General features: G+C 41.0%; 2 protein-coding genes across 2 annotated transcripts in view; one reads left to right on the top strand and one right to left on the bottom strand.

The window, feature by feature from the left end:
- Positions 1-4,362, top strand: part of LOC119590178 — a 10,377-nt gene extending 6,015 nt beyond the window's left edge. The window contains exons 4-7 of the mRNA XM_037938968.1: positions 367-537; positions 1,741-1,875; positions 2,079-2,261; positions 3,153-4,362. Coding sequence (XP_037794896.1) covers positions 367-537; positions 1,741-1,875; positions 2,079-2,261; positions 3,153-3,461 — 798 coding nt within the window. The 3' untranslated portion in view covers positions 3,462-4,362. The remainder of the gene's footprint in view (positions 1-366; positions 538-1,740; positions 1,876-2,078; positions 2,262-3,152) is intronic.
- A 207-nt stretch (positions 4,363-4,569) lies between these two features.
- Positions 4,570-8,668, bottom strand: LOC119590179 (epimerase family protein SDR39U1-like). The gene is made up of 6 exons (XM_037938969.1): positions 8,542-8,668; positions 6,734-6,840; positions 5,960-6,099; positions 5,733-5,800; positions 5,345-5,491; positions 4,570-5,157 (listed from the first exon to the last, which is right to left on the bottom strand). The coding sequence occupies exons 1-6, from the start codon at positions 8,570-8,572 to the stop codon at positions 4,724-4,726; spliced, it is 927 nt and encodes a 308-aa protein (XP_037794897.1). The 5' UTR covers positions 8,573-8,668; the 3' UTR covers positions 4,570-4,723.
- Positions 8,669-15,260: the final 6,592 nt, after the last annotated feature.

Genomic DNA, 15,260 nt, shown 5'->3' with positions numbered 1-15,260 from the left:
CCCTTATCATTATCAATACAGAGAACCAATAATCCACACAATGATAATATAGAATAGAAAATACAGTAAGATTTTTTGTTTTACCCGAGCAAAACAACCATCCCAATACAACAACAACAACAACAAAATAATAAAATCACAATAAATCACACGAACCCTTCCCCCCCCCCCTCGCTCCCCTTCTCCCACCCTTTCCCCATCTCCCCTCTCCCTCCCCTTCCACCCCTTCCACCCCCCTCCTTCCCCTCTCCCTCTCCTACCCCTTCCACCCCTCCTCCCCCCTTTCCCTCTCCCTCCCCCTTCCACCCCCACCCTTCCCCTGTCCCTCCCCCCTCTCCTTTCCCTTCCCCCTCGCTCTTCCAACAGATGCGTTACTTGGTGATCGAGGACTCTGCGGTCAGCGTGGTGGAAGGCCCGGTGTCAGCCAGCGGTGTCGTCACTCTGAGCCAGCGCTCCCTCCATAGCTGGGTTGGCTTCAGGATGCACAAGGTCCTCGTCAATTCCCTGGGCGCTGGATCTTTCAATATCACGCATAGTGTAAGAGCCTACTCATATTTAATTTTTTATATATTTTTGTTGTTGTTATTTATTTATTTATTTATTTTAATGATAGCTGCAATAGTAAAGACGAATAAGATGGCTGTTAGTATCACCGCATGGTGTATGATGCTTTATTACTGTTTAATAACAGTAATAATGATAAGTGAAATTGCGCTGCTTTGCTGTCAGTATGTTAGATGCTTTTCCTCTTTTTATTCTGTTTTTAAGTGACACTAAGAGTAAAAAGGATAATAAACGATATCTGAATATTACAAAAGCATCCCATGAATTGGTGATAATAATCTTTATTATAAAGATAAGTCCCGGGGCTTTCAGTGTCGCGCATGCTGGTTTTTCTTTTTTTCCTTTTTTGTTTTCTTTTCTTTTCTTTTACTTTTTTCTTCTGTGATTTAGGGATTTTCTTTTGAGGGTGGGGTAGGGTAGTGGAGGGGGGAGGGAGGAGAGGAGGGGAGGGAGGGAGGGAGGGAGGGAGGGAAGGAAGGAGAAAGAGAGAGAGAGAGAGAAAGAGAGAGAGAGAGAGAGAGAGAGAGAGAGAGAGAGAGAGACAGACAGAGAGAGGGGGGGAGGGGGGAGAAGAAGAGGGACTAATTATTAACAGAATTTTGATAACAAAATTAACTGAAATAACACCTTATCTATAGTACATAATATAGGTTCAGAAATAAGATATAAATAAAATATCTATCAAATTCGTATACCAATAAGAACATGAATACATAAACAAAGATAAAAAATGTTACAATAATAACGATAAAGATGATGATAATAATAATGTTGATGGTGATAATAATGATAATGGTGATATAATAGAAATAATAATAATAATAGTAATAATAACAATAATAATGAGAATAATAATGACAATAATAATAGTACAATAATAATGATGATAATAAGAATGATGATGATAATAGTAATAATAATAATAATAATAATAATAATAATAATAATAATAATAATAATAATAATAATAGCCTTGATATCAACCATATCACCTACAAGAAAATGAAACAAGCCATTGGGAATAATACACGACTTATCAACCAAAGCAAATAAAAAAACTGAATGAAACCAAGATTAAAAAAAAAAAAAGTTGAACAAAGGAAAAACAGTAAACAATCTCTCATATGTTTTACCTCCCCCCACCCCCTCACCCCCCAACCCCCGTTCCCCCTGCAGTCGGAGGTGGAGTCGGTGGAGGTGAGCAAGTGCCGCTTCCAAGAGGTGAGCACCGGCGCCTTCTCGGTCACGGGGAACCTTAATGTCTCCTTCTCGGAAAACACCTTCGGACACCTGCAGAAGGAGGCGCTGAAGGTAAGATTTTTTTCTTTTTTCTTTTTTCTTTTTTTTGAGATGCAGGAATTGTGTGTGTGTGGGGGGGGGGGGGTAAAGCAAGGATCCTCGCATTTAATGGATAATACATGTATATGCGTGCGCTTGTGTGTTGTCATATGAAGGCAAACCGAGAGTGCATTCCTCACCACCCTCTCTCACCCCCACCCCCACCCCCTACCCAGGTCAGCGTGCTGGGCGAGGTCAAGTTCGACGGGAACCTGATAGACACATGGGAGAGCGACGCCCTGAGTGGCCTGCGGTGCCTGCGTCGTGCGTCCCTCCAGAGGAACACCGTGCGGGTGGTGGCGGCGCAGGAGGTCGCCCGGAACATCACGCCCTTCCATAGTTCCTGCGGGAATCCCCAGGTCAGGAGAGGCTCAAGATTCGGTTTGGTTTGTTGTTTTTAGGCTTGTTCTTTGTTGTTTTATTTTTGGTGTTTTCTACTTCTTTTTCTTCTTCTTCTTTCTCTTCCTCTTCCTCTTAGCTTGTTCTATCTTATTTTGTTATTATAATTCATTTTCTATTTTGTTTTCTGTCCACTGTTTTATCTTTTCCCACTGCAATTTGTGCTATTCCTCCTTTCGTTACTTTTGTACATGCCATACCTTCACTGTCAGTATGATACACACACATACGTCGAGTCAAAATAGCAGCAGCCTGTTAATACACACACGCACTATCAGAGTGGGTTTCAGGGGGAGGCTAGTAAGAGACCTCAGCTGAGCAATGAAAAGAAGCAAGGATATTGCTGCTATTAATTGAGAGAAAGCAGAAGAGGCGTTTTCTTGGAAGCATTTCAGTGGGGAGGGGGTTATGTGCAGGCCTCCAAGCCCATATATATATATATATATATATATATATATATATATATATATATATATATATATATATATATATATATATATATATATATATATATGTGTGTGTGTGTGGTGTGTGTGTGTGTGTGTGTGTGTGTGTGTGTGTGTGTGTGTGTGTGTGTGCGTGTGTGTGTGTGTGTGTGTGTGTGTGTGTGTGTGTGTGTGTGTGTGTGTGTGTGTGTGTGTGTGTGTGTGTGTGTGTGTGTGTGTGTGTGTGTGTGTGTGTGTGTGTATGTGTGTGTGTGTGTGTGTGTGTGTGTGTGTGTGTGTGTATCAGAAGAGTTAAATATACACATGGGACATACCAATACTAATGACAAAAAAACAATAGAGATACCCGGAAGACCACGTAATTCCCGATCAAACACCCCTTGTAAACACCCTGTCCCCCCGCAGATATTCACGGTGATCAGCAGTCCCTCAGCCCTGGAGTCGAAGAGCTCCAGCGCCGCCCTCTGGACCCTGGCAGTCATGGCCGTCCTCCTGCTCCTCCTCCTCATCGCCGGCGTCCTCCTGTACCGCCGGCGAGGCCTCATGATGCGCCACTACAAGCGGGACACGCCCATTTTCCTCAGCGTCTGCAAGGCGTCTGCGGACAACGTCGCCAACGGCCCTGAGCACGCGACGGGAGGAGACGCCCCTTCAGGAGTGACTAACCCCATGTACGAGGAAGGGAGTCCTATTGATGAGCAAGAGTGTGAATGAAAATCTAAACCCTGAACTATTATGAATGAAAATCAAATCTACGCTTCTGTATAGTCGGTTGAGGTTCAGGCTTGGGTTTTGAGGGACAAAACGAGTGTGATTTATTCTAATGACACCTGCGGCCAAAACCAATCCCTGTTCGAGACGTCTGGGAGGCTGGAACCTCCATCAAGGACAGACATGGTGCGGACGGTAGTGAAATATGATGTACATGTCCTTAGTCTTTTCAATTCATGTTAGTTTTACAGTGTCTGACTGAAAAAGAGCAACATTCTCTTGGACTAAAGTCATAACATGTGATCTACACGTTTTCCATAAAATAAGTAAAATCGGAGCACAAAGAGGATATCGGTGTTTCTTCAGTGCCTTAGACAGAATAGATAAGATGTAATTTTAAAGGTGTAAATTCCAAAATTGCTTATATAGTAATATAAAGGTATGTATTAAATAACTTTAACTGAAAAAATATGACCTATCATTGTTTTTCTGAATGACATTTGGAGTAGTAATACATATTGTAAAAGCACTTTATTTGATTTTATTTGTATTTTCACCAAAATCCTGAAGTCAACTTCCATAATATTACAGTTATACTGATTTTTGCATTAGCAAACTTTTTCAGGCTTCCCCACATTATACAATATGAATAATATGTGGTGTGTGTATAGTGCCATTCATTTTATGCAGTTGTATGGTTCTTTGTCTATACATATATTTGGAATACACTCATAAACTTATTTCATTGTTAGTTTGGCCTTTGGCTTGTCTGTAACAGTATGAATTAAACTCTGTACAGTTTTAGATAATAAGAACTCATACAAGCATTTTAGCAATAAATTTTGGTGCATTCTGTTCATAGGAAAGAAAATTATCATGAAATAAGAATAAAAATGCAAATATCTGTTGGTTTATAAGATACTCTTATCCTTTCACATAATATATTTCAGCACTGTTTCTTCTCAACATTTTCCTGATAAACCTTAAATTCTGCTTTGTGAATTATAGGTAGCATGATTTGCATGTTGGTCGTATTTCCTTTCAAAAGATTATATGTAAACATCTTAAAAGGAAAACCACAACTCTCCAAAATGGTAACTTAAACCACATATAAAACAATGGTTTATTATTTACACTTAAGCATCTAAACTCATACATTTTAAAACACTGCTGAATATTTGCAATGGAGACAAAATAGACTGATTAAATACTAAAGCCCTAGGCCAATCCTCTTGATGTTCAACCATTATCTTATGTGGGAAAGATCATATTATTTCATCAGCATAAATCAACTTTGAGAACTGTTTAGCAGCTGATGCAATATCAGGGTACTTAAATGCATATCCTGTATCCAGTGCTTTCTTTGGCATCACCTTCTGCCCCTCCGTCATTATCTTGGCTCGGTCCTGACTGAACATGAGGTTGACGGCAATCTTTGGGAGAGGAATCAAGGCAGGCCTCCACAGAGCTTTGCCGAAAGCTTGTGCAAACTCCTTGTTGTTGATGATTTGTGGCGCAACACCATTCACTGGCCCCTCTACATTTTCGGATTCAATGGCATGGATGTAGAGGCCCACAATGTCATCTATGTGGATCCATGGCATAGGCTGCAAGCCATCAGAAATGGGTCCTCCCAGTCCCAGAAAGAAAGGCAAAATCAACTGCTGGATCATGCCTCCTTGCCGCCCTAGGACAACACCTGTGAAGAGGAGTTATAGGTTATACATTGCATCTCTGCATTATGTATCTACTTCACATTTTAGTTATAAAGCAAGGAGCTATCCTTGTTGTTGGGTATCAATACATTAATTTGCACCAAACAACCTGACTTCACAGTCTCAAAGAGTATGACCCTCAAGGGCATTGCAAGCAAGTTTTTATTTTACCTGTCCTTATTTTTGCTGTCCTGACATTGGCTTCTGGGGGTAGATCTGCGGCAGATTCCCAATCCACACACAACCTGGAGAGGAAGTCATAGTCTCCACCAGGACTTTCTTCTGTGTATACTACATCTTGAGAAGGTGAATAGTAGCCTGAGGATGGTGGGGAATGTTTTATCTTAGTTGATTTAGGAGAGTGTGATATGTTATGCCAATATAGAAGATCATTATTAACAAACCATCAACAGGACGAGGATGAATGAAATATGGAGGAAGCTGAGCCACTGGAGAAACTGGATAATAACTAGGGAAGATGATAATGTATTAAAAAAAAAAAAAAAAATTAGGAAGAAAATTCCCGTACTTAATGATAATGATAAGGAAATATACTCACTGACTCCTGATGATGATACAAATACTTTTGGCTTCTCCTTGGCTTCCATGATTGCTTGTGCTAGATACCTGCCAAAACAAATAAAATAATGAACACTATCACAACCCTGTAAATTATCAAAAAGCAATTAAGAAAATGTAAAGCATTACCTTACAAGGAATATCTACATATCAAGATTTGGCAATAAAAAAGAACAAACAAAAGTGACGATAGTAATAAGATCCTACCGTGTAGTATTAACACGCGACGCCCAGACATTCTGCTTGAAACCTTCTGTCCAGCGTCGCATAGGATCCAAAATGTTCTGCCCAGCCAAACTAACTACAGCTGTCGTATTTTCCGGTAATCCAACTTTGTTCAAGTCACTCTGGGAAGATTTAAGAGTGGTTTTCAGAAAGCAGATGAAGAGAGCCCGGCAAGAAAAAGGATGTTTATTTATTAACAGAATGAAGAGTGTAATCATGTAATAAGTCATTTAAGAATAGTCAAATATAAGTAACTCCACTGAAAAACTATTCAACTAAAGATAACAAAAAAATAACAAGGGTTTGAAAATATAAAACTGATGTGCAAGAAAGATTTAAAGATATTCACTTTGCTGAAAAATAAAAATAATGAATAACAATAGTAGTAGTAGTAGAAGAAGTATCAGTAGTAGTAAGAACGTGTTAGAAAGTAAATATCTGTAAGTAAGAAGTAAATGAGATGTGGTAAGCAGTATTAATTAACCAGTACATAAGTAAGAGGTAATATATAGTAACTCAGTAGGTAACAACCAGTAGCTAGTAATAATTAATAACAGTCTGCAGTATTTAGTAATACAAAAGAATAATAATAATAACATTGATAACTGTAATACCATTAATAATAACATAAAGAAAAAGAAGCATGAAAAACATACAAATAAATGTTGTGAAAGCATCCACTCTCTGAACTTTCAATCACAGTAAACAATGAAAGCTTGGCCAGAGTATAAAAGTAATAACATCAGCATCACCTACCCATGTAGTTCTCCAAGGTCCTGGCTTTCGTGAAATAATGCGAACATCATACCCCTTTCTTTTCAGGCTATTTGCGAGGGCTGTCCCTATGAACCCTGAGCCTCCCCCTGAAACAGGATTAGTAAAAACATGATTTCCAAGCTACAGCTCAGGTAAAAACAAGTCCAGGCTGTAACAGCAACATAATGTTTATCTTTAAGCTTATAATGATAATCAATAACAACAATAATAAAAATCAATAATAATTAACAAATATTATTATCAATACTACTGCCATTACTGTTATTATTATCACTATTACTGATTATTATTGAGAACAATAAACACTTGAAGCATATATTTTTGAGATAACTTGAGATTACTGGTTCACAACATACTCTGGGTTATTATTAATATGAACCTAATAGAAATAAATCTTGTACAAAAATAGATCATGTAGAAGTACTGATGATAACCTGAGGTTTTAACAACACATAGAGCAACACTAAAAGCATTAGAAAACATCTGCAGAAAGTGAAGATAAAAATACTCCCATAATGACTCCAGCATTCCCTGTAGCCTCTCTACTTTGACCTTAATCCATTGCTGCCGGGTGGTTTCCCAATATGAAAGCCCTCCCTCCCAGGCTGAATTCGTTGTGGCCCAGACCCCACTGATGTGGAATCATGTCAGAACCATAGCATGCATGGTATGATTGTACATGCCCCCAGAAAACAGGACCAGTGAACCATGGCACATATAGACTTGCCACCCGAAATGTAGTCCAGGTATGCCATGGTATGTATGTACATGCCACCCGGTGGCGAAGGGTTAAGATAATTAGGACAACAAATCTGCACCATGTATATTCGCGCAAGGTAAAGCATATAGGCCACCCTGGTGATTTGCTGTCAAGTAAGAAATAAGGAATCACTTTTCATTAATACACAATAAATATGAAAGGTGGAGGTTTCTTGACCTTGACCAGATTGCCAAAAGTATGTGGCATGAGCAATCATGATGTCCTTTCAAGCAGAGACACCTACCAATATTACTGCTGAAATAGACTTTAAAGAAAGTATCAGTTATAAAAGGTTTTGGTTTCATTATCTATTTGAGACAAGTGGACAAGATTCTTTCCACTTAAGTTGTGGTACCAACTACCATAGGAAAAAAAAAAAATTCTTAAAAGAAAATAATGGTTAATGACTGGAGTTTGCCTTATGTATACGTGCTTTGTTATTCATGATCTCAGACACTTCCGTATCTAATAAATTTGTTATTTTAGAGTTGCGATGGAAGTACATAGAAGATAAGTTTCTTAGATTTATTTGCTCTATCGTTTGCATATATTATTTTCTATATAAAAGAAGGCTGGATGAAACTGGACCCATACCGATAATTATTCAGAATAAATCAAAAGAATAAAAAATACTGGCAAAAAAATCCTAAACCACCCATACTTGCCACATAAAAATATGATGAAATTACAAAAAAAAATTAATAAATAACTAAAACAAATAAATGAAAGATAACCACTTCCCTGTCACCCTATATATGATACCCTATTTAAGGTTTCTTTTTTATGATCTTAAATTCATTTTTCTCCTTACTACAATGATATCCAGTTATCCTCCCTCTTAAAAGTAACTCGTTGAAGCCAATCAAACATTCATTTAAAAAAAAACAGACCAGATACCGGCAAGTCATTTCTAAAAATTACCTTGGCAACTTACATGTCATAAGTTCTCTCAATCTAAGACCACTTTAACACCAATATAACACACAAACAAACACATCTAACTCCACACACATCTCGTAAGACATACCAATAACCACGGTTCCTAGCTGAGCACTCATATCTTTTCCGAGAAGTGGGCAAAAAAGGTCAGAATAAAGCCTCCTAAATACGACGAGACTTCTTCAGCTTCATCTCAACAGCTGATCGCGGTGTAAACAAACCCAAAAGGTCGACATTGATTACGCAAGAGGTCTTTGTATTTTATATTTATGTTTTCAATTCTTTTCTTTTTTAAATAACATGAAAATACTTTTCTATAATATAAGGTTTTTTGTTTCGTTATACAGTCTCTGTTTTCTCCAAAATGTTAACATCGATTATGAAAGGATCTATTTTGGCAAGGGTGAAAACACACACACACACACACACACGCACGCACGCACGCACGCACGCACGCACGCACGCACGCACGCACGCACGCACGCACGCACGCACGCACGCACGCACGCACGCACGCACGCACGCACGCACGCACACGCACGCACGCACGCACACGCGCGCACGCGCACGCACACGCGCACACACACGTGTGTGTGTATATGTGTATATGTATATATATGTATATATATATATATATATATATATATATATATATATATATATATATATATATATACGTATATATACACTGCAAGCAAGCGAAAAGGATGGTTTATTTTTTAATGCCAAGAAAACTAAGACCATGAAGATGAACATGTTACAATCAACGGAGTTTGGATGTGGAAAATGTGAAAGAGTTCACTTATCTTGGAGCTGTTTTTACTAACACATATGATGATTCACCAGAAATAAAAAAGAAGAATTGCTATTGCCAAAAACGCCACAGTTGCTCTCAAAAACATCTGGAAAAACCGAAGCATTACCTTAAGGACAAAGCTGAGGTCATTGAACTCACTAATTTTCCCAATTGCGTCATATGGTTCTGAATGTTGGGTGCTGAAGAAAATAGACAAGAAAAAGGTCAATAGTTTTGAACTGTGGTGTTACAGACGAGTACTGCGTATTAGCTGGACAGAGAAGAAGACGAATGATGAAGTGCTGAGAATAATAAATTGTAAAGTCTGGCTGTTGGACATCTTGAACAAAAGGAAACTAAAGTTTATTGGTCATGTGATGAGAAGTGAAAGTATTGAGAAAAACTTGCTGACAGGGATGATAGGAAAACAGAGGAAGAGGCAAACCGAAGACATGACTGACCGACAACATCAAAGATATTTGCGGGCTGACGAGGTACAAGTGGAAAGAAAAGCGTAAGATCGAGTTGAGTGGCGAAGGATGGTGGTCCACGGCCTACCGTTATTGATGATGATGTGTATATATACACGTGTGTGTGTGTGTGTGTGTGTATAATATATATATATATATATATATATATATATATATATATATATATATATATATATATATATATATATCATCATTTAACGGTAGGTTCATGTCTGAGCCGCCGTGGTCACAGCATGATACTCAATTGCAGTTTTCACGTTGTGATGCTCTTGGAGTGAGTACGTGGTAGGGTCCCCAGTTCCTTTCCACGGAGAGTGCCGGTGTTACCTCTTTAGGTAATCATTCTCTCTTATTTTATCCGGGCTTGGGACCAGCACTGACTTGGGCTGGCTAGGCCATCCAGTGGCTAGGCAGGCAATCGAGGTGAAGTTCCTTGCCCAAGGGAAACAACGCGGCGGTCGGTGACTCGAATCCTCGAACTCAGATTGCCGTCGTGACAGTCTTGAGTCCGACGCTCTAACCATTCGGCCACCGCGGCCTTGACGATCATGGGCTTTCATGATTTTCTTGGCAGTTTAGAGCGGTGGTTTGCCATTGCCTTCCGCCCGGTGTTTTTTTTTTTTTTTTTTTTTTCCGAGTCACCATCTCTATTTACCCGGCACTGACTTGGGCTGACTTGGTCCCCCAGTGGCTAGGCAGGCAATCGAGGTGAAGTTCCTTGCCTAAGGGAAACAACGCGGCGGTCGGTGACTCGAACCCTCGAACTCAGATTGCCGTCGTGACAGTCTTGAGTCCGACGCTCTAACCATTCGGCCACCGCGGCCCCATATATATATATATATATATATATATATTATATATATATATATATATATATATATATATATATATATATATATATATATATATATATATATATAAATATATATATATATATATATATATATATATATATATGTATGTATATATAACTTTACGTTCATAGTATAGTAACCATATATGTGTATTTTGAAGATAATATCACCATTTTGCATTGTTCTTACGTTTTCTTGTCATAGAATAACTGTCGTTCTTACATACAATTCGCAATGGTTTCCAGAAACCTTAATGATTAGTGTGATTTAGAGTGTTCAACGGCATTACCTTTTTATATTGAATTTCAGGCTGATACGGCAAAAGGACATAAATGATAATGTAATAAAGTTGTTTCAGCTGGACACAAGTGTTTTGTAAGTAATCATTGGTGCATTTAGCTTTCAAGTTGTTTTTTATCTTTAGCCATTTCTTATGTATTGAAGTTTCCATTTTATATCCGATATGCTGTCAATATTTGCCTCAAGATCACTACATCTACAATAACAAGCACAGTAAATTTGTTCATGTTATCCTCTCTGTGAGTATAGCAAGCGGGTCCAAACTTTCCTTACAGGTGAGGGTATGAATAAGCAACGAGGGAATTAGATCAAGTGAAGGATATGTATGCGTCTGAGGAAGAACAGATTGTCAAAGGAGAAAGTGTGGGATTCCGTAAGGAAATGTCCAACGAGTTGGGAGGTCGGGAAAGGGAGGATAGGTTGGGGAAAGCAGAGGTACGGGCTGCAATAAAACGTGACTGGATAACAGAAAGTGGTAGGAGTGGGTAAGGCGGGTGTGACCAATACGCAAGAGGGCAAGAGCCGTCTCCCAGGGTTTGTTCTGATGAAATGAGGCTGATCAATGGTTAATGGTTACAAAGCAAAATAATTTTGATAGACATATAGCACTATAGAAAGGTGCAGTGGTGAAAGGGGTAAAGAGAGGGTTAGCTGATGATTAAATGTGCTACTCGTCAAAGTCGTATAGCAGTTCAGGTGTAGGGAAGGAGTGGGAGGAAGGTGTGTAGGATGGATGTCAGCAGTTAATTTGAGTGCAGAGGAAATGGGAGCAGAGAGATTGGTGGATAGATGAGGTTTAAATATGTTATTTTGGTTCATGATTAGATAGTTTTGATTGTCTTCAAAAGTTTCTGAAGTGGAGTTGGTTGGGGAGCTTTGAGAAACAGATTTTCTTATGAGGTGGAGAAGAGGGGACAGGCGTTTGAAGGGTAGGAAAGGTTGATGTAGGGGAGGATGCGGTGGAAGATGGGGTTTAGCTTAACTTGTGCGATGAGCTTGGCGAGGAGGAAGAGAGGTAGGTACCGCAGAAGAGATTGGAGTGTCTGGAAAAGTGAAGATTTAGGTGTCTGAATTTAGAATAGCAAAGGAATATGACTGGGAGAAGGAGAGGGAGGAGGGTAGAAATGGGATGAGTAAGAGATACTGGGGGAGATATAAAAACGTCTTGGGAGGAAAGGGGAGGGGCAGAGCGAAGGACATTATTGGAGTAAGGAGTGAGAAAAAGACTCGTGGCGTGCTTCCTATCAGGCCTCGCGTAAAGTGAAGCCTATTTTGAATATGAAAAGTACTACTCCAGACTCAAACTGTGGGGCAAGATGGCCTAGACGTCAGTTTGATATAGTTGGAAAAGACTCTCCGTCACTGTAATCAAAGGGGAGACCGGAAGGTTGAGAGGCGGGGTTGGCGTGAAGCGAGTATAACGGAACGTGCTGGAGTATCTGCTTGGGATTCCGACATGGGTGGACAACCAGTAAAACCTGAGGTTTGTGGCGCGTACACAGGTAGAACCGGTCCTTATATAGACATTGACCCGAGTCTTAGGCCGCATCCAGATGAACGGGAAATGGCCGGAGAAAGGGTATTTCATGATTGTTTGGCAGTGTTACTAGATCGAGCAGTCCACAGCGACCATCGGCTACCACAGGGTAAACCTGTTGTTGTCGCCCACGTGTGACGGGCGCATGTCAGACCAAATTGAGGCGAGGTAGTTACCGTAGTGATTGGTTAATGGTTAAAAGCAAGATAAATGTGCTAAACATCTAAGGTCATGTAGCACTATAGTTAATGTTAGGGAAGGGTGGTTGAGTTAGTGATTAGTTGTCTAAGCTGGGCAAAGGAATTGGTGAGTGAAAGGGTTAGAGTCAGGTGTGGTAAGGAGTTAGATTAGATGGAGGATATGTATGCGTTTGAGGAAAGAGAATAGGTTGTTGAAACAGAAAGTGTGGGATTCTGTAAGGATGTCTGATAGGTTGGGAGGTCGGTGAAGGGAGGATAGGTGGGGGAAAGCAGAGGTAAGTATGGACGAGACATAAAGGGAATGTGGGGAAGAGACAAAATGATAATTGGGGATTGGTATTGGAGGATGTGCAAGAAAGGTCTCTTGAAGGCATACAATAGATGGGTTATAAGAGGAAAGGATATGACAAAGGTCAGGTCTGTGGGAGCAGAAACCGCGAATATTCCAATGAAGGATAGTTCTACTTTAGTGATATAGATTGTAGTACGTTTTGGAGATTTTGAGGGGGAAGCAGCTAGAGGGTGGGATAAGGACCGAGAGGTCTGAGAATGGAGAGTGTGGGAGTTGGTGTTCTACTACTAGGAGGGGTATTAGGAGACAGAGGGTCTGTGGAAGGGGATACTTGTGACATAAGGGATTCACGTGTGTATCCAGGAGGGAATGGAAGGGATAGAGGGGATGGTGGGAGGGTTAATGTGGGCGGGGTTGGGGTCGGGGGGGATGGGCTGTGTTGGGAGGGTTAGGAGGATAGGGTGTAGGGGGATATCGTTAGGAGGAGGATGGATATCAGCAGTTACTTGGAGTGTGAAAGGAGCAGGAGTTGTGAGATTTGGAGGTTGAGTGTCAGTTTTCATTAAGTAATCTCGAATATTTTCAATAGTTTCTTCTGAGGAGTTGGTTGGGGAGTTTTGGGGGATAAAGGATTTCTTGTGAGGGGGGGAAGAGAGGACTGGTGTCTCAAGCGTAGGGGCAAAGGAAGGTGGAGGTGTTTGTGTGGTAGGGGAAGAGGGGGTGGAACGTTTGTTCTGTCTGTTACGGGTAGTGCGAGGAGGGAGAGGGGAAGGTGTTGGGGTGGTAGTGGTGATTGGAGTATCTGTAGTAGAGATTGGAGTGTCTGGGTTTAGGATGGCAAAAGAGTTTGACTGGGAAAGGTAGGAGGTAGAAGAGGGGGAGTTAGATGTAGGGAGGGTGGGTTTAGGAGAATTGGTAGAATGAGCAGTATTACTGGAGTATGGAGTAAGAGAAAAACCACGTCGACGTGCTTCCTGTCTGGCTTCACGTAGTGTGAGTCCAAGTTTGAATCTGGGAGTTGCTACCTCAGACTCAAACTTGTAGGTGGGACAGCCCCTATAAAATACATTATGGGGGCCGCCACAGTTGGCACATGTGCGTGATTGTGCAGAGCAGTTAGATCGGGTATGGCCAGGTTGGGCGCATAGTGGGCATCTGGCTGTGGAACGGCAATGTTTGGCTGGGTGTCCTAGACGCCAACAATTTTGGCACTGACGTGGAGGGGGTTGGTATGGACGAACAGGGAGGGATTCTCCTCCTATGTAGACGTTAAAGGGAAGGTCATGTCTACGGAAGGTAATTTTGGCTATGTTAGTGGGTTTCCTTCGATGACCTCTGGGGGGAATGGAGTAGCATTGTACTGATGTTGCATCATAGTCTGTGAGACAGGCAAGTAGGTCTTCTCCACAGTCTGACCAATCTTTGTCATAGATTGGGCAATTTGCTGGGGAGATTGAAACTGTTCCGGTGCAAGTATTGAGGGTTGGATGGGGTTCTGCAAGGATGGGGTTACCATATAGGTCAGTTAGTTTTGTTTATGCTATAGCTTGGTTTTCGGATGTTACTGTGACAAGACGGGAGCGGTCGGATCGGCTACGGAAAGAGACTTTACCTACTTGTTTTTGGAGACATTGTTGGAAGAGAAGGGTGTTGTCAGAGTAGGGAGCTGTGGGAGGGATCACGAAAAATCGGTCCCATTTGGCTGCACTAAAGAGAGTATTCAAGATTGTTGTAGTGATAGGGGTAGTAGAAGGGCGGGGGCGTGACGAAGATGGAGTAGTGTTGAGGGAGGTAGTGTTATGGAGAGGTGGGCAATAAGGCTGTAAGGTGTTAATAAGGGAGGATGGGGTGGTTGATGTTGGAGGTTGTGGGGATAGAGGTGTTGAAGTTGAGCATGCTGGAAGAGTAGAAATGTTCTTAAGGGTTGATTGTTGGCTACTGTACTAGTAGGCATTGATGAGGGGGTAGTTATTGCAGTGTTCGGAGCCGTGGTCAAAGGAGAGCCTGGGGTCAGGGAATCAGGTGGGTTTACATCGTTGGGGCTATTTGATAAAGGGGCAAGCCTCATTGCCCCTAATAGTGAGGATATGTTTTCATTACTGGCCATGGCAAGCCTGGGTTATGTTGAGGATAAAAACAGTCCACCCCTCAGGGTCCCCTTGAGGGGTAAGGGCTAGGTAACTAAATCAGGGGAATACTGTGCCCATGGCTCCCTCAGGCCGTTCAGGACTGGCACAAAGTCAGCCTTTCATTCTTTCAGCACAGCTCTCACACCTTAGGAGATGGATAGCAGAAGGGTTTGGTGAAGGGACAGAAACGAAAAGTGGGAAGGAAAAA

The sequence above is a fragment of the Penaeus monodon genome, chromosome 26 (genome assembly GCF_015228065.2).
Source record: "Penaeus monodon isolate SGIC_2016 chromosome 26, NSTDA_Pmon_1, whole genome shotgun sequence".
Classification (NCBI taxonomy): Eukaryota; Metazoa; Arthropoda; class Malacostraca; order Decapoda; family Penaeidae; genus Penaeus; species Penaeus monodon.
The sequence above is the reverse complement of the archived record's forward strand: the minus strand, read 5'-3'. Positions and strand labels throughout refer to the sequence as shown.